At 45.6% G+C, this 20,096-nt stretch overlaps 1 protein-coding gene across 3 annotated transcripts in view; it reads left to right on the top strand.

Annotated features, from left to right (window-relative positions):
• lrrc4ba (leucine rich repeat containing 4Ba) overlaps positions 1–17,330 on the top strand; it is a 228,145-nt gene extending 210,815 nt beyond the window's left edge. For all 3 annotated transcript variants that reach the window (XM_059953961.1, XM_059953962.1, XM_059953960.1), the window contains exon 2: positions 12,991–17,330. In XM_059953961.1, the coding sequence (XP_059809944.1) occupies positions 13,041–15,059 (2,019 nt within the window). In that variant the 5' untranslated portion in view covers positions 12,991–13,040 and the 3' untranslated portion in view covers positions 15,060–17,330. The remainder of the gene's footprint in view (positions 1–12,990) is intronic.
• Positions 17,331–20,096: the final 2,766 nt, after the last annotated feature.

Here is a 20,096-nt window from a genome sequence, read left to right as displayed (position 1 = left end):
TTTCATAAAAGCGAGGTGTCATAAAGCAAACGTTCGGAAAACAGGGGCCACCTGTATATAAGACATAGATGCAGAATTAGGCCTTTCAGCCCATCAAGTCCACTCTACCTTTCCATGATTTATTATCCCTCTCAACCGCATTCTTCTGCCTTCTCCCTGTAAACTTTGACGCCATGACTAACTGAGAACCTATCAACCTCTGCTTTAAATAAGCCAATGGCTGAGCCTCTATAGCCACCTGTGGCAATGAACTCACAGATTCCGCACTCTTTAGATACAGAAATTCCTTCTGACCTCTGTTCTGAATGGACACCCCTCTATTCTGAGGCGGTGTCCTCTTGTCCTAGACTCATCCTCTATAGGAAACAACCTCTTGACATCCACTCTATCTAGGCCTTTCAATACTTGATAGGTTTCAGAGATATCCCCCTCATTCTTCTAATCTCCAGCAAGAACAGACTCGGATATCAAATGCTCCTCATATGTTAACCCTTTTATTCCCAGAATCAGTTGTCCAAACCTCCTCTGGAACCTCTCCAAAGCCAGCACGTCACTTCTTAGATATGGGGCCCAAAACTACTCACAATGCTCCAAGTGTGGTCTGACCAATGCCTTACAAAGACTCAGCAACACATCCTTGCTCTAATATTAAAGTTCTCTCGAAATGAATGCTAACATTGCATTTGCCTTCCTCACCACCGACTCACCCTCAAGTTAACCTTCAGGGAATCCTGCAAGAGGACTCCCAAGTCCCTTTGCACCTCTGATTTTTTAATTCTCAAAATATAAACTAGGTTTCACTTTTATTTCTTCTACCGAAGTGTATGTCCACACACTTCCCTACACTATATTCCATTTGCCACTTCTTTGCCCATTCTCCCAATCTGTCTAAGTGCTTCCAAAGACTCCCTGCTTCCTCAACCTATCTGGCCCCTCCACCTATCTTTGTATCATCTGAAAACTTGGTCACAAAGCCATCATATATAGTGGATTCTAGTAAATTGGGTCACATCAGGATCAGTACATTTTGGCCTAATGAAACAGCTGGTCTAATTAGCCGAAGTTTTGTGGAAATAGTTAAAATATATATTTTAAAAAGACAATCTTTTTTAAAACGTAACTACAAACGTTTGTAATTATATATGTAAATGAAATATAAAACAAATCAGAACACTACCAATACTACTACAGAAACATAAAACTGTGTATTAGTTCCTAATATTTATCGATAGAGGAATTAATCCATGTTGTATTCTTTTGATTGACTGAAAATGAACCAAATCAGTGCAGACAGCTAGTACAGATAATGGACTACCTTCATAAAATGCTGTTGATGATTACATCCTCCAAATCTTCATTTCCATTGTAACATTCAGGATGGTTGTCAATGACCTCAAATTCTTCGTAGTTCATAACTGTTGAAGTAGTGAAATTGTTTCATTTTCACTCCCAGCCATTTCTGGAATCTCCAAGCCTGAATGCTTGAAACCACCATGAGCAAAACAGTTCTAGTTGTCTCATTGCTTATTTCTCACCAACAATCAGTGACAAAAATCACTGTTTTTTGAACGTAAATAAATTTGACTGACGCTCTTTAAATACTGTTCGCTGTATGCACAGCGTAGTTTCTAATGACCACACAAATGCATGCATCTGACGCTAGTTAGAAACTGTTTGGCAACAGTATCCTGCCCCAAATAAGCAGCTCAGTGTCCCAAATATACAAGGGAGTCCCATCCATTTTGTCAATTAGTTCTTCTTATTTAACCATATAACAATTACAGCAAATTACAGCACGGAAACAGGCCATCTCGGCCCTTCTAGTCCGTGCCGAATGCTTACTCTCACTTTATTTACTCTGTCATTTAAGAGTTGTCTATACATATTTGTGTGTGTATACATAACACAACAGTATTTCCATGTTATATTGAATATCCAGTTGTACATATAACGGGTGATTGATAAGTTTGTGGCCTGAGGTAGAAGGAGTCAATTTTAGAAAACCTAGCACATTTATTTTTCCTACATTTACACACTTAGCCCAGCGGTCGTGGAGCATATGGATCCTTTCTTTGTAGAAGTCGGCGTCTTGGACCTCCAGAAAGTGGTCCACAGCAGGAGTGATTGATAAGTTCGTAGCCTAAGGTAGAAGGAGAAACTTTCTGCATAATCACTCAAAGTTGAACTGCACATGCATGTAACGAGAGATGTATAAATCATCTCCTTCTAGCCTAGACCATGAACTTATCAATCACCCATCTGTGGACCACCTACTGGAGGTCCAAGACACCGACTTCTGCGAAGAAGGATGCTCCACGACCGCTGGACTAAGTGTGTAAATGTAGGAGGGGACTATGTTGAAAAATAAATGTGCGAGGTTTTCTAAAATTGACTCCTTCTACCCTAGGCCACAAACTTATCAGTGACTCTGTGTGTGTGTGTGTGTGTGTGTGTGTGTGTGTGTGTGTGTGTGTGTGTGTGTGTGTGTGTGTGTGTGTGTGTGTGTGTGTGTGGGTGTGTGCGCGCGCGCGCGCCATGGGTTGGTTTATGTTTGTTTGTGGAGAGGAAGAAGCTGTTCCTTAACCTGTCCCTTCTGTCCCTCCTGTCCCTGTCCCTTCCCTGTGATGACAGTAACACCCTCGCTGACGGTATACAACTCGTGGTCAGCAGAGGCTCAGTTGCCTGAGGGGGCGTGTATGCAGTACACCCTAATGGCTCTAATATTCTGATGCACACACTCACTCAGCCAGGCAACATTTACAGCTGAGTGATACAAAAACCAAGCCTTTATAATCTACCTTTGTGGCCTCAGTACTTTACAATCAATTAGGTACCTTCAGAAAGATACTTATTGTTGTAGGAAACAGCTGCCACAGTGTAACCAAGACCGCATGAATTGTTTCTTCAGTGTTGGTTGAGAGATAAATGCTGATCATGGGGAAACCTCCATGTTCTTCCCTGGAATTGTGTACAGGGATTTTTTTAGAAGTCCACCCAGCAGGAAGGATTTAAGATCTCTCTGACAGCCTCCCCAAAGGTCGGGCCTGACTTACAGTCCAAATATCTGGATTGAGTAATCCCAAACCAGGTTTCAGTTATGTTGGTTTAGACCGTAAGGAGCAGAATCAAAGGTAAAATTTAGAATCAGAGAAATGTATACAAAATACACCCTGAAATGCCTTTTCTTCACAACCATCCACAAAAACAGATGAATGCCCTAAAGAATGAACGACAGTTAAATGTTAGAACCCCAAAGTCCCCCCCCCAAGCTCCCCTCCCTCCCGTAAGCGGCTGCAAGCAACAATTCCCCCTTCCCCAACCGGCAAGAAAAAAGCATCGGCTCGCGTCACCGAGTGCTCAAGCGTGAGCAAAGCAACAGCAAAGACACAGACTTGCAGTACTTGTTCACCCAGTGTTCGACATACCACAGGCTCTCTCTCTCTCTCCCTAATAAGAGAGAAAGGGGTGTCTGTGTTTACACTGCGAGAGGGGCGACAGAACAAACAACCCGCTGGTTTACAATGTTAAGAGTCCATTGCGTTGCTTTTTTTCAAGCTCTGTGCCCAAAGATCTCAAGTCTCTGGGCACACAGCCTTAGATCTTCCAGCTCCCATGACACACCAGTCCAGGACACCGATCTTTGATCTGCCCGTGTCCGGAGAGTCATTCGGCCTATTCAGTCTCCTCCGCCATTCCATCATGGCTGATTTATTATCCCTCTCAATCCCATTCTCCTGTCTTCTCTCCATGAATGACTTAAATATATTTCATGACTTGGCCTCCACAGATGTTCATGGCAATGAATTCCACAGATTTGCCACCCTCTGTCTAAAGAAATTCCCCCTCATCTCTGTTCTAAAGGGTCATCCCTGTATTCAGGTCCCAGACTCTCTCACTATTGGAAACACTATCTCCACATCCACTCTATCTTGGACTTCCAATATTTGCCAGGTTTCGCTAAGATCCCTCTTCATTCGTCTAAACTCCAGTGAGTACAGGTCCAGAGCCATCAAACACTCATCATGCATTAACCCTTTCATTTCTGGGATAAATCTCATAAACTTCTTCTGGACCCTCATCCTTTCATAGACAAGCAGTCCAAAGCTGCTCACAATACTCTTAAGTGCGGACTGGCCAACACCAATAAAGCTTTAGCGTTATATCCTTGCTTTTCTATTCTAGTCCTCTTGAAATTAACACTAACATTCCACTTGCCTTCCTTACCATCAACTCAGCTGGCAAGTTGAACTTCAGGGAATCTGAAAAAGGTGAAGTGCAAAGGGATTTGGTTAAAGGAGAGCTACCACTGGCCAGAGCTGATATTGACTGAGGGTAACCATAAAATTGCAAAGATTACCCCATTACTCGGAAAGTGTTGAGGGTTTCCAACTGAGAGAGCAAATGGGGGACGTGGTTTTGTCTCTTAGCGAGATGGCATTGGCATTTAGACCTTGCAGTCATTCCTTGGTACTGCACCAAAACGTCATCATGATTTCTGTGCTCAAGTCTCAGCCTTGAATCTGCTAAATATGCAAGAACGTAATGACACAAAGATTGGAGGGCTGATGACAGAAAGGTTGGAGGTGTTGTGGATAGTGTGAAGGGCTGTCAGAGGTTACAGCGGGACATAGATAGGATGCAAAACTGGGCTGAGAAGTGGCAGATGGAGTTCAAGTGTGAAGTGGTTCATTTTGGTATGTCAAATATGATGACAGAATATAGTATTAATGGTAAGATTCTTGACAGTGTGGAGGATCAGAGGGATCTTGGGGTCTGAGTCCATAGGACACTCAGAGCAGCTGTGTAGGTTGACTCTGTGGTTAAGAAGGCATACAGTGTATTGGCCATTATCAGTCATGGAATTGAATTTAGGAGCCGAGAAGTAATGTTGCAGCTATATGGAACTCTGGTCAGACCCCACTTGGAGTACTGTGCTCAGTTCTGGTCGCCTCACTACAGGAAGGATGCGGAAGCCATAGAAAGGGTGCAGAGGAGAGTTACAAGGATGTTGCCTGGATTGGGGAGCATGACTTATGAGAATAGGTTGAGTGAGCTTGGCCTTTTCTCCTTGAAGCAGAGGATGAGAGGTGACCTGATAGAGGTGTGCAAGATGATGAGAGGCATTGATGGTGTGGATAGTCAGAGGCTTTTTCCCAGGGCTGAAATGTTTGCCAGAAGAGGCCACAAGAGGTTTTAGGTGCTGGGGAGTAGCTACAGAGGAGGTGTTAGGGGTAAGTTTTTTACTCAGAGAGAGGTGAGTGTGTGTAATGGGCTGCCAGCAACAGTGGTGGAGGCAGATACGATAGGGTCTTTTAAAAGGCTTTTAGATAGGTACATGGAGCTTAGTAAAATAGAGGGTTATAGGTAAGCCTAGTAATTTCTAAGGTAGGGGCACAACTTTCTGGGCTGAAGGGCCTGTATTGTGCTGTAGGTTTTCTATGTTTCTATGTAACGCTTTACAGTGATTGAAAGATTGAGGTTCAATTCCCACCACTGTCTATTAGGAGTTTCTACATTCTCCCCATGGTGCGTGAATTTCCTCCGGGTCTTCTGGTTTCCTCTCACAGTCCAAAGATATACAGGTTAAGGTCAGTAAGGTGTGGGCTTGTTGTGTTGGTGCTAAAAGCATGGTGACTCCTGTGAGCTGTCCCCAGCACAATCCTTGGACTGTGCTCGTTGTTGACGCAAGTGGCACACTTCACTGTATGTTTCAGTGTACATGTGACAAACAAAGGTAAAGCTAATCTTTAATGCACCAAGGCTGAAAATCTGATATTTTGCACTTATTACTAACGGCCGCAGTCATACAGGAATGCACTGGATGAAAAAGCATAACTGTTTGGTGCTCCCCTACATTTCACACACTAAATGATTAAAAACAATGCCAACTGATGATAAAGTAACTTTTATTTAAATAAAAATGATTAGTGAGTTTAATGTCCATTAAGACCGTAGGACATAGGATCAGAATTAGGCCATTTGGCCCATTGAGTCTGCTCTGCCATTCCATCATGGCTGATTCATTATCCTTCTCAACCCCACTCTCCTGCCTTCTCTCTATAACATTTGTTAGTCTTACTAATCAAGAACACATCAAACTGCACTTTAAATATTCCCAATGACTTGGCCTCTACAGCTATCTGTGGCAATAAATTCCAGATTTACCACCCTCTGGCTAAAGAAATTCCTCCTCAACCTACTATTGGAAGCACCCTCCCCATGTCCACTCTATCTAGGTCTTTCAATATTCCCTAGGTTTTTAAGGGATCCCCCTTCATTCTTCTAAACTCCACTGAGTAAAGGCCCAGAGCCATCAAGCTATCATATGTTAACCCTTTCTTTCCCAGGATCATTCCTCATGAATCTCCTCTGGACCCACTCCAATGCCAGCAGATCCTTTCTTTAACAAGGGGCCCAAAACTATTCTAAGTGCGGTCTGATCAATGCCTTATAAACATTAGTAATAAATCCTTGATCTTATATTCTAGTTCTCTCAAAATGAATGCTAACATTGCATTTGCCATATACTAAAGTGGGCTAAATCTAATCTGCAAGTGGTTTTAATAATATGAGCAAATGGCTACTATGTAAATTTGGCAGATTTTGCTCCCCGATCACTGATAAATATCCAGAATCCCTTGGAACAGGAACATCATTTAACTAACACTGTTGCTTTCAATGAGTAAGCTATTCAGTTGTAACTGTGCTTGGCCAATAAATGCACCCTTGCCTGAGAGCCAAATAAAAATAGACCGTTAAACCACTAGACCTTTTTTGTAGATGCATTCGATTTCAGGATGTGTGCATCACTTTCTAGGCTGATAATTTACTGCTCCCTGACACACTTCAGAGGATAGTTGAGCATCAGTCATATTGTCGTGGGTCTGGAGATTTCCAAGCAGGGTAAGGCTAGCAAATTTCCCACCCAGACAGGTGGAGGTGATCTAGCTGCATTTTGGAAAAGGATCTAGTGCTTTCCTGCCATATATGACAAATAAAATCTTCTAGGGCCTCGAGTCAGGTACAGCCATCAATGAACAAAGACAGAAGTCTCGCTCTAATTAAGAACTGGATTTCGATTGTAAACAAGGTGGTAGAGCAGAAACCTGATTGGATGAGGACTAACCAATCAGGAGGGACAGAACGCAGGGGTATTAATACCACCGGACTGGACATCCCTGAAGAAGATGGCAGAGTTTGTTACTGAAACGTCGGTTATAAACGGTACCTGCACCCGTCTTGAAGCCCGAGTTTATTAGCTGTGTTTTGTTAAGCACCAAATGCTTCACTGTCCCTTTTATTAACAACCAGTCTTTAATAGCAGAAATTATTTTAAATTGGATTCAAACTTTGACATAAGCCACAGGTGCAGAATTGGGCCATTCATCCCATCGAGTCTGCTCTGCCATTCCATCATGGCTGATTTCTCCTGCTTTCCCCCTGTAACCTTGAACATCCTTGCTAATCAAGAACTAACAAACTCCACTTTAAATATACCCAATGAATTGGCCTCCACATGTTATCTTATGTTTCCATGGTGTCTTAGGAAGATTGGTTGAGCAAGACTAGGGCTTTTCTCTTTGGGGCAAAGGTGGATGAGAGGTAACCTGAGAAAGGTGTGCAAGGTGATGAAGCAAACACGAGGAAATCTGCAGAAACTGGAAATTCAAGCAATGCAACAAAATGCTGGTGGAACGCAGCAGGCCAGGCAGCATCTATAGGAAGAAGTACAGTTGACGTTTCGGGCCGAGACCCTTCATCAGGGCTAACTGAAAGAAGAGTTAGTAAGAGATTTGGAAGTGGAAGGGGGAGGGGAGATCCAAAATGATAGGGGAAGACCGGAGGGGCTGGGGTGAAGCTGAGAGCCGGAAAGGTGATTGGTGAAAGGGATACAGAGCTGGAGAAGGGAAAGGATCATGGGACAGGAGGGCTAGGGAGAAAGAATGGGGGAGAGGAGCACCAGAGGGAGATAGAGAGCAGGCAAGGAGTGATTGTGAGAAGAACAGAGAGAGAAAAAAGAGAGAGGGAAAGGGAAAAATAATAAATAGATAGATAGATAACTAAATAAGTAGATAGATAGATAGATAGATAGATAGATAAATAAGGATGGGGTAAGAAGGGGTGGGGGCATTAACGGAAGTTAGAGACAACAATATTCATGCCATCAGGTTGGAGGTTACCTGGTCGGAATATAAGGTGTTGTTTCTCCAAACCTGAGTGTGGCTTCATCTTGACAGGAGCAAGATGATAAGGCATTGGTAGAGTGGACAGCCAGGGGAAATAGCTAATTTTTAAGGTGGTTGGAGGAAAGTATAGGGGCGGGCTGTCAGAAGTAGGTGTTTTTTTTAAAATGCAGAGACTGGTGGATGCCAGGCGTAGCAGCACAAGCAGATGCATTACAGACATTCAAGAAACTCAGATAGGCACCTAGATAAGAAAAATGGAGTTCTATGTATGAGGGAAGGGTTAGATTTTAAGGGGGTTGGAGGAAAATATGGGGGAATGTCAGAGGCAGGCAGAGTGGCAGATTCATAGAATGCTCGTCCACGGGTGCTGGCAGAGGTAGATACATTAGGGACATTTAAGAAACTCTTAGATAGGCATATGATGAAAAGAAAAATGGAGGGCTATGTGGGAGGGAAGGGTTAGATTGACCTTACAGTAGGTTAAAAGGCTAGCACCACACAGTGGGCTGAAGGGCCTGTACCATGCTGTAATGTTCTATGTTTTACGTTGGTTCTAATGGATTACCAGCTCCGGCATCTTTAGATTATGAGAAGACTATATTAAAAAAAAAGCTCTAGCCTACTGCACCAAGTAATAATTATACCCAGAGGCAATTACAGGTTACCTTTTACATCAAACAGCTTAAACCCCATGAGTCCTCCAAAGTTCAAAACAAGTTCGTCACAAAGCTGTGGCCTTTACAAGTGTCTGGAAAGGAGCAAACAGCGGCCACTAGATGATGCAGTGGAACAGGTTTTTGAGCTAATCTTCCCAAGTTGGTCACCATGTTGTGTGTCTACAAACTAGTATGTATTCCCGAATGGACTAGTCTATAGTGGGCATCACTTCTCTCACCTAATGTTAGCTTAGCATAGGTTGTAAGATAGGAAAAGGATTAGTCACATCTCCACCGGTAAATGCAGTAATGGAAATTTGATTTATACAGCATAGAACAGTACAGGCACTTCAGCCCACAATGGTGTGCTGATCTTTTAACCTAATCTAATCTAACCCTTCCCTCATACATAGCCCTCCATTGCTCTATCATCAATGTAACCATCTAATAATCTCTTAGGTACCCCTAATGCATTTGCCTCTACCTCCACCCTTGGCAAGGTGTTCCATTGACAACTCTATATAAAAACCTCTGACATCCCCCCCCCTCACACTTTCCTCCAAACATTTTAAAATTATCTCCCCTCATATTAGCTATTTCCACCCCAAGAAAAAGACACTGGCTGTCCACTAAGTCTATGCTTCTATCACCTCTATCATGTCACCTCTCATCCTCCTTCACTCCAAATAAAAAAGCCCTAGCTTGTTCTACCTATAAGACACAGTCTCTTACCCAGGCAGCATCCTGATAAATCTCTGCACCCTCTCTAAAGCTCCCACATGTTTCCTACAAGGGGATGACCCCAACTAAACACAATATTCCAAGTATGGTCTAACCAGTTTTATGAAGCTGCAATGTTACCTGACAGCTCTTAAACTCAATTCCCAAGATAATGAAGACCAACACAACACACGCCTTCTCAACAACTTGCTCTGCAAATTTTAGAGATCCCATGCATGTGGACTCCAAGATTTCTTTGTTCCTTCACCCTGCTAAGAATCCTGCCATTAACCTTCTATCCTGCCTTCAATTTCAACCTTCCAAAGTTACCCATCACCACCGAGATCCAATATCACTTTTACCTCAAACCCCAGATAATAGGGACGATAATGTTTACAAGATTAAAGGTAATCCAACTGAGATAATTAAAATTAAAAAAATGTTAGAAAGAAAATAATTCTCCCAGGAGAGGGGAATAGCTGCAAGGTCCAGAACAAGGTGACTTAGCACTTAATTCGAGTTGGGCTGTTCAGATGAGGCAGGACACAAGAGATTCTGCAGATGGGTCAAAATCCAGAGTAACACACACAAAATGCTGGAGGAACTCAGCAGGTCTGACAGCAGCCATGGTGAGGAATAAAGAACTGCTGTTTTGGGCCAAGATCCTTCATCAGGACACCAACATTTCAGGCCAAGACCCTTCAGATGAAGGATCCCGATGAGCAGTTTTGGCTCGAAACATCAGCACCTTATCCCTCTCTGTAGGTACTGCCTTACCTGCTGAGTTCCTCCAACATTTTAGATGGGTCAGGAACCAATTCTTCACTCAAGGTACAGTAGAAGAGTGAAATTCTCTCACCCAAAATATTAAGAGTCATAGAACACAGAAACAAGCCTCTTGACCCATTTAGGCCCATTTAGTCCATGCCAAACTATTAATTTCCCCGGTTCTATTGACCTGCAGCCGAACCATAGCCCTCCATAACCCTCCCATCTATATACCTATCCAAATTTCACCGGTGTTGAAATCAAACCGATATCCAGCACTTCCGCTGGCATCTCCTTCCACACTCTCACCACCCTCTGAATGAAGAAGATCCCCTCAGCTTCCCCTTCCACCATTAACCAATGGTCTCTAGTTTTAGTCTCGCCCAACCTCTGGAAAAAGCCTGATTGCATTCACCCTATCAAGATCCCTCATTATTTTGTATATCTTATCAAATTTCTCCTCCATCTCAACACTCCAGGGAAAAAATTCTAACCTATTTAACCTTTCCCTATAAATCAGGTCCCCAAGTCCTGGCAGTATCTTGGTAAATTTTCTCTGCACTCCTTCAACCTTATTGATATCTTTCTTGTAAGTAGGTGACCAGAACTGGATTCAAAACTCAAGATTAGGCCTCACCAATATCTTATACAACTTCAACATCCCAGCTCCTGTACTCAGTACTTTGATTTACGACGGCCAATGTGACAAAAACTCTCTTTATGACCCTTATCTACCCATGATGCTACTTCCAACGAATTATCGATCTGTATTCCCAGGTCTCCATTTCACTGCTCTCCTCGCTACCCTCCCGTTCACCGTGCAAGTCCTACTTTGGATTGTCCTGCCAAAGTGCAACACTTCACACTTGTCCGCATTCCATTAAAAACAGAGGATGATCAGCCAAATATTTCTGAACTGAGATTTTTTTTTGTTAGGCAACGATACTAGGGAATTTACAACAAAAGCAAGTTAAGATGCAATCTAACTGAACAATGTAAGAGATTTGAGAAGCTTAGTGCCATAATGGGGGACACCAACTTACTGACAGAAACATCCCTGCTCCACTGATGTCCTCTGTCTGAAGGGATGAAGATTCTGTGACTGCTTGGTAGAGGTGGAAGGATTTCCCTGATTATTGCTGGATTGGAAAAAAACTTAGCTCTAAGGAAAAATTGGAGTGGCTGAGGGTGTTTACTTTTGAACAGATAAAAGCTAAGTGGGAAGTTGAATCAAAATGCATGAAATTGTAAGAATCCTAGAGAGAGTAATTTAGAGTAATTTCACTCAGTAGAAGGTTCATAAGACAGAGCAGTTAAAAGACAAATTTGGGCAGTGCAGTACAGCAGTGGTTATTGGAGCGCTATTACTGTGCCAGAGACCCAGCTTCAATTCTGTCTGTAAAGAGTATGTGCATTATCCCTTGACTATAGGTGCTCCTGCTTTCTCCCACATTTCAAAGATGAACAAATTCGAATGCTAATTGGTCATATGGGTGTACCACAGCCTGGTAGAGGCAGGAAGAATATCTAATCACATTTATGGAGTGCTTGAATGGGCATGCAAGGTCTGAAACCCAGAAGAGCGACAGAGCTGATGCTGGGCAGTGGGTTAGACAGTCTAGCACTTTACCCACAGGCACCAAAGACCGAATCTCTGTCCTTCTCTGGCACCCCGCAGTTCTTTTTTCCCTTCTAACCCAAAACATTTCTAGGATCCTTTTCCAATAACCCCCTTTGAGGGGACCAGAGCACAGCCAGAGAAGGACTGTTTGATGGGGCTGTCGAATGGGAGTATAAGAGACCATAAGACATAAGAGCAGAATTAGGCCACTCAGCCCATCAATTCTGCTCCCCCATTCTGACAGATTTAGTATCCCCCTCAATTTCATTCTCCTGCTTTCACCCCATAACCTTTGGCACCCTTACTAATCAAGAGCCTGTCAACCTCGGCTTCAAATATACCCAATGACTTGACCTCCACAGCCATCCATGGCAATGAATTCCACAGATTCACCCCCCTCTTTCTAAAGACATTCCTCATCTCTGTTGTAAAGGGACATCCGAGTATTCTGAGGCTGTGCCCTCTGGTCCTAGACTGCCCCACTATAGGAAACAGCCTTTCCACATCCATTATATCTAGTCCACTCAATATTTGTGTTGGTGCGTGGCCCAGTGGATAAGGCATCGGTCTAGTGATCTGAAGGTCACTGGTTCGAGCCGCAGCTGAGGCAGTGCGTTGTGAACTTGAGCAAGGCACTTAACCACACATTGCTCTGGAACGACACCAGTGCCAAGCTACATGGGTCCTAGTGCCCTTCCCTTGGACAACATCGGTGGCATGGAGAGGGGAAGGCCTGCAGCTTGGGCAACTGCCGGTCTCATATACAACCCTGCCCGGGTCCTAGACTGACCCACTATAGGATTATATCTACTCCTTTCAATATCTGTGTTGGCGCGTGGCCTACTGGATACCCTGGAAACCTTCCAAGGCGCAAATCAATGCTCTCGAGACTAACGGATGCCTAACAATATTTGATAGGTTTCAATGAGACCCCCCCCCTTATCCTTCGGAACACAGGGCAAAAGCCCAGAGCCGGAGAGGTAAGGGGTAAGCTATCTCCTCTGGCCTCCCAGTCCTCATTAATCTTTTTCTGCTCTAGCCCACAGAGATACCTGGATGTTTTGGTCGAGAAACCTGAGTGAATTATGAATGGGAGTGATGATGATGATGATGACGAAGGCACTTCCAACACAGCGGATGAGACTCAACGTCGGCAGGACTGTTAGCCGCCTGGTGCTGGTGACCCTGTGGACCCTGTCCCTACTGGGGGGGCTGGCCCAGCCGCACGTCTGCCCCAAGGGCTGCTCCTGCAGCAACCAGTTCAGCAAGGTGATCTGCACCCGCTACGACTTGCGGGAGGTGCCGAGCGACATCTCCACCAACACCCGCTACCTGAACCTGCAGGAGAACGCCATCCAGGTGATCAAGGCGGACACCTTCAAGCAGCTGCGGCACCTGGAGATCCTGCAGCTCAGCAAGAACCTGATCCGCCACGTGGAGGTGGGCGCCTTCAACGGCCTCACGAGCCTCAACACGCTGGAGCTCTTCGACAACCGGCTGACCACGGTGCCGAGCGGCGCCTTCGAGTACCTGTCCAAGCTGCGGGAGCTCTGGCTGCGGAACAACCCCATCGAGAGCATCCCATCGTACGCCTTCAACCGGGTGCCGTCGCTGCGCCGCCTGGACCTGGGCGAGCTCAAGAAGCTGGAGTACATCTCGGACGCGGCGTTCGAGGGGCTGGTCAACCTGCGCTACCTCAACCTGGGCATGTGCAACCTGGCCGAGATCCCCAACCTGACGCCGCTCCTGCGGCTGGAAGAGCTGGAACTGTCGGGCAACCGGCTGGAGGTGATCCAGCCCGGCTCCTTCCAGGGGCTGACCAGCCTCCGCAAGCTGTGGCTGATGCACGCCCAGGTGCAGCTGATCGAGCGCAACGCCTTCGACGACCTGCAGTCGCTGGAGGAGCTGAACCTCTCGCACAACAACCTGACTTCGCTGCCGCACGACCTCTTCACGCCGCTGCACCGCCTGGAGCGGGTGCACCTCAACCACAACCCGTGGCACTGCAACTGCGACGTGCTCTGGCTGAGCTGGTGGCTCAAGGAGACGGTGCCCAGCAACACCACCTGCTGCGCCCGCTGCCACTCGCCGCCCGCCCTCAAGGCGCGCTACCTGGGCGAGCTGGACCAGAGCCACTTCACCTGCTACGCGCCGGTCATCGTGGAGCCGCCCGCCGACCTCAACGTGACCGAGGGCATGGCGGCCGAGCTCAAGTGCCGCGCCGCCACCTCCATGACGTCCGTCAACTGGATGACCCCCAACGGCACGCTGATGACCCACGGCTCGTACCGGGTTCGCATCTCGGTGCTGCACGACGGCACGCTCAACTTCACCAACGTGACGGTGCAGGACACCGGGCTCTACACCTGCCTGGTCAGTAACTCGGCGGGGAACGCCACCGCCTCAGCCACCCTCAACGTGTCGGCGGCCGACGGCGGTGGCCCGGCGGGCGGCGGCGGCGGCGCTGCGGGCTCCTCCGCGGGCGGCTCCCCCAACAGCTACAGCTACTTCACCACGGTGACGGTGGAGACGGTGGAGGTGGTGGACGAGCCGCGCTCCACCGAGCACCAGGCCGGGCCCACCCCCTCCGGGGGCTGGGAGGTCTCCGCGGCCTACTCCCCCTCGTCGTCCTCCTCCTCCTCCTCCGCCACGTCGTTGGCACCGCAGTCCACGGAGCGCGCCTTCACCGTGCCGCTGGCCACCGAGGCGGGAGACGGCCTGCTGGCTGGCCTCGACGACGTGATGAAGACCACCAAGATCATCATCGGCTGCTTCGTGGCCATCACCTTCCTGGCGGCCGTCATGCTGGTGGCCTTCTACAAGCTGCGCAAGCAGCACCAGCTCCACAAGCACCGGGGCCAGGCCCGCGCCGTCGAGATCATCAACGTGGAGGACGAGCTGGCGGGCTCGGCGCCCGCCGACAGCTGCCTGGCGCTGCCCGCCGCCGACCGCGAGCACCTCAACCACTACGCGGCCGCCTACAAGGCGCACTACGGCAACAACGCGGCCGCGCTGAACTGCACCAAAAACCCGCTCCACAACTCCGTGCACGAACCGCTCCTCTTCAAGTCCGCCTCCAAAGAGAACGTGCAAGAGACGCAGATCTGAGCAGCACGCCCCACCACCCCAGCATCTTTTTTTTATTTTGAGGAAGAGGGGATTGGGTTGGGTTGGAGTATATTGGGGAGGACATCTCCGGTAGCCACCTCCCTCTGCCCTTGGTGTTGGGGTGGGACAGCTGTGTTGCCACCTGCGTGTTGGGTTGGGTGGAAGGTATTGGTAAGGATACTCCTGTGGCCACCTTGCCTCTGCCTTTGGTGTTGCGGAGGACACCTCTGTGGCCATCCATCAGTTGGGTTGGATAGAAGGTGCTGGGGAGGGTACCTCTGTCACCACCTGGCCTCTGCCCTTGGTGTTGTGGAGGACAGTTCTGTTTTGCACCTGCCAGTTAGGTTGGGTAGAAGGTGTTTAGAAGGACATCTTTTCCTCCATCTCCCTCTGCCCTTGGTGTTGGGGTGGGGCCACCTTTGTTGCTACTTGAGAGTTGGGTTGGTTAGAAGGTTTTGAGGAGAACACCTCTGATGCCATCTTGCCTCTGCCCTTGGTACTTGGAAGAACACCTTCTCTTTCATTCCACCTCCCCCTACCTGCCCACCCTCTCTCAGTTGCTACCTGCCTCTGCTATTGGGCCATGGTGTACTGTGGTCCAGAGAAAGAGAGAGGAGATGCCAGTTAGCCCGAGTCCAATTCACTTAATTTGCACAAGCAGACCCTGCCACTTCCTCACCCGCCTCTCCACCCCACCCCTCGGTTGGGTAAGAGTTGGGCATGTACTCTTGTCTCAGTGCCTCTTTGCAAACCCCACCCAGCCACTGCCCACCACTGGCCTGATACTGCCTCTGCCAAGACTGGGCCACCAGTCCAAGCCATCGGCGTGGTCACTACAGCCCCATATTCTTGGTAAGACCAACATCCATTTACTGTAGCCACTGGGTCCCCAGTTACCTGGTGACATATGCAGTCGTTTGCATAGTTTCATCAGTTCTACATTCCCAATCGGTCCTGCAGCATCCCATCTGTCTGGAGAGGCTGCTGTTTCCAGTGTCCTGTAAGTCATATCTTCTTGGCAAGGCTGACAGCTATTGCCTTTTGCCATTAGTCCTGTTTTCATAACCAAACCAGCAACCGTTCACAGTGTCATAATTGCATTCCCAAACAGCAACTATTTGGATTTGCTTTCCAGTCCCAGTTTTCTGACCCAACATTCCATACTGCAGCCAGCTACAGTGTCACCTCATACCTTCATACTGTATTCCCCTCATTCCATTCATTCTAGGCTCATAATCATTGGCTCTCTCCAACACTTCCACTTTCCTGAGTCTATTTGGAATTGCCAGTGAATACACAAGGTATATTTGTTTATAAAGCCAAAATTTCCAAAACAAAAAAATCATCTAGGTTCAACTGATACCAAGAGAATCTGAAGATCCCTTAATACCTTTAGTCTTGATGGATTCTGATCATTTCCACTTATGTTATATCACACTGGGACAAGTACAAAGGGCCCTATCTATAGTCTTTCAAGAGTGCCAAGGAGACCGTCTAGAGGGCACGGCACTGGATGTGAGGTCTTGTATCTTGGGTGTGGAACCAGTGTCAGAAATTCTGCATTGTGCAGCTAGGAATGGACCACATCTTCAAGATAAGATGATTCTAGAAAGGCCCTGGGACATTCTGGAGGTTTTCTTCTTCAATGCTTCAAAGACATTGGCCTAGGAATCTTGGAGTAGCTGCAACAGGTTTCTTAACAAAGAAAAAAAATGCCCCAATGAAGGACCTGTCGCTAAGATTTCAGGAACCTTCATATCTTTTCTCCTTCAAGATGTGTTGCAATTCACCTGTAGGATGCTGGAATCTGATATAAAAAATCTCAAACCAATTATTCAGCTCCAATTTTTACAGATAACTGTAAGACCTCAACTTTGACCCTTGGGATTCAGCTATCAAACCAACCCCCACTCCACGTATACACACACACACACACACACACACACACTCACACGCACACACATTTACACACACACTTACTGAAGCAACGTACAAGAATGCTTCCTGTGGGGCCAGGAGAACTTAATGAAACACCAGCTCTGTGAAAACGTTCTTCTCGGAAAAATGGGTGGTGCGGGGAGCACGTTTTAAATTCATTGTAAAGAGAAAAAAAAATGGGTCAATGCACTTTTTTTTACTTGTCTAGTGTAACGGGCTCTTTCTTGTTCTTTGTCAATAGCCCCAATTCTAGGTCAAAATTGATCTAGATCACCGATTGCAATGCGTGGTACAACATCTTTCCAGTCACAAAATAAATCCTCTAGTAATGGATGCAGCAAGTGTACTAGGGTCCTACTTACTGGCCTCAAATCCTTTTGCCCCCTCACTCTCTCCGACTTTTAAGTCTTGCCTTCCAGTTGAGCAGGGTAGGAGCTTGGGGAACGCGTTAGCTTTCTGTTCAATCATCACCTTGATTTGTCTTTTTATTTCTCCAAACCCTCTTTCCTCCTCCTCTGTTTGGAGGCAAGATGATTGTGCGTTGAATTGAGCCCAAGTAATTCACAGCAAATCATTTTCTTTTTCTATACAACTATTATTTGGGAAGAGTTGAGATGAGTTCAACCCAATATTAGCAACATCAAAGAATATAAGGACTTTTGAGTTGCTTTTTTTGTGATTCTTCAGTATTTTTAAAGCTTGTTGTGAGGTTGATATATAAAAAAGGAAATGTGGTTATTTTAACATTTCTGGTATTATTTTTCTGTGCAATGTAATGGGTTGCAGCAATGTATTCTGACAAACTTCACCAGTTCTGGCCTGTCTCCTCTTGCGAAAGGTCAGCTTCCTTCGCAAATTAGAATTCTGAAATGTACTCAGGTTTCCTTGGTCTCAAAAGGTTACCTGAACGAAGGGCTGTCAGAAGTGTGGGGAAGAGTCCAAAGTGAAGGCCCTCTGCAAGAAACGTGTGCCAACTCCAATCCTTTCCACCAGCCCTTGCGATTCTTTTTTTAGAGCAACAGTTCTGCAGCATCGACTCTCGTAGCTGAGGCGAGAGATCTGACGGTGGGAGACAGACCCAGGAGTAACAAAAAGAAACCAGAGAACCACATAGAACAACATGTAAATTATGAGAAAGTTAATGTTTCCAATTATTTTATTACATTTTAGCAATAATTCCAACTATAGCTCGGAGGTACAGCTTGAAGGAATTCTGAATATTTTAAGGAAAATATGTACTGTCTTCAGGGTAGACAAATGCAGATATCAGGTCAATGGCTGCACTGATGGGGCATTATGAAGCAATTGTAAGGACTATTGGCAAATGTTTTATGTTCTAGAAACTGCAGAATCTCAAAGCTTGTGCTACAAACTGTTTAAAAGAAACCTAGTTAAGTCGTTCCCCACTTCAAACAGAAAGGTGACTGCCCAGTTTGTAGTTTTTTTTGCTTTTACCCAAACCACCTAACCCCTCCAACCAAACAGACAGAGGCTCCCAGCAAAGGGAGTGACAGGTCAAGTGTATAATGTCCTTTAACAACACATGTTTTCTCTACATTTCTACTGAATGTCATACATGATGTCAAACTTGAGGAATTTGTACAGAACCATACAACTGTATTCTCTGAATTAAGTAAAAAAAAGAAAAAAATGTTTGTCAGTGGAGACATGCTGCTGTTGTCCACAAGCCGTTACTTTTACAATGTTATGTTACAAATTGAAAGGGTTTTTAATTAAATTTAATACCCAAATCTTTTTTTTTGTTATTTTCCAAGAAGTCCTCCCTGTATCTTGGATTCCAATGCCAGTTCAAGGGAAGTTAAAAATTTGCCAAAGGCAAGCTTGAATGAAATGAAGCCCAAAGTCCTGCACTGATTATCTAAACTACAGAAAGCAATGTCTGCTGAAATTCTTCGGGTGAGATAATCCTTAGTACCATATTAGGCTACTAAAATTTATAACAGGATTAATTGTTAGCCACTTTCTACAGGCTCCCTTGCTCCCAACAAGCATAGTAAAATAAATTCACAGCATCTCGGTTTAATGATCTGTCACTCTTGTGGCAATTTCCATTTTACAAGTGTTTGGTAGATTGATCTTTACCGTGAAGGACAAGGGTGAAGTGCCAGATAAACAAGATCACAATGCAGAAATTAAAGAGATTCGAATGAAAGTGTACAAGGCGGAGGAATTAGCAAGACTGAAGTTTTCACCATTTCATTGGCTCAACTCAAAAGTTCAAAGTAAATTTATTATCGAAGTACCTATATGTCACCATATACTACCCTGGAATTCATTATCTTGCAGGCATTCACAGTAGAACAGCAAAATACAATAGAATGGATGAAAAACCATACACAAACTACCAATATGCTAAACAAGTTGCCTCTCTGGGTTAATACAGGAGCTGCTGAGAATGCTATGAATACTAATGAGAACATCGACCAAGGTGTTGACCCTTTGGAGTGGATCGTGGCTGTTGTCGCCCCAAGATTTAAGAGTGTTGATTGGGAGTAGAAGTAGGCCACTATTAACTAAGATCAGCACTGATCTGCCAGTAACTCCCATTCTGCATCCCAGTCTACCTCAGAATCAAACTCAGGCTTAATATCACCATGAATATGCTGTGAAATTTGTTGTTTTGTGGCATCGTTACTTTAAAAAATCATTATAAACTACAATAAAAAATATATACAGTACGTAGGTGTGTATAGTATCAAGGTTGGGTGGGGGAAGATTGCATCAAAATGCGATGCCTTCAAAAGGCAATCATTAAAGGCTCCCATCACCCAGGACAAGCCCCCTTCACATTATTGCTACCAGAAAGGAGGTACAGGAGCTTGAAAATGCCTACTCAATGTTTTAGGGTATATATGTGTGTGTATAATAAATAGTGCCAAAAGAGAGAATAAATGATGTGATTTTCATGCTCCATTCAGAAATCTAATGGCAGAGGAAACTGTTCCTAAAATGTTGAGCGTGGGTACCTCCTCATTGATGGTAGCACTGAGAAAAGGACGTTTCCTGGGTGATGGGAGTCCTTATGATGGATGCTGTCTTTTAAAGACATTGCCTTTTGAAGCAATCTTACCCCCCACC

The sequence above is a fragment of the Hypanus sabinus genome, chromosome 29 (genome assembly GCF_030144855.1).
Source record: "Hypanus sabinus isolate sHypSab1 chromosome 29, sHypSab1.hap1, whole genome shotgun sequence".
NCBI lineage: Eukaryota > Metazoa > Chordata > Chondrichthyes > Myliobatiformes > Dasyatidae > Hypanus > Hypanus sabinus.
This window is presented reverse-complemented; position numbering and strand designations above follow the sequence as displayed.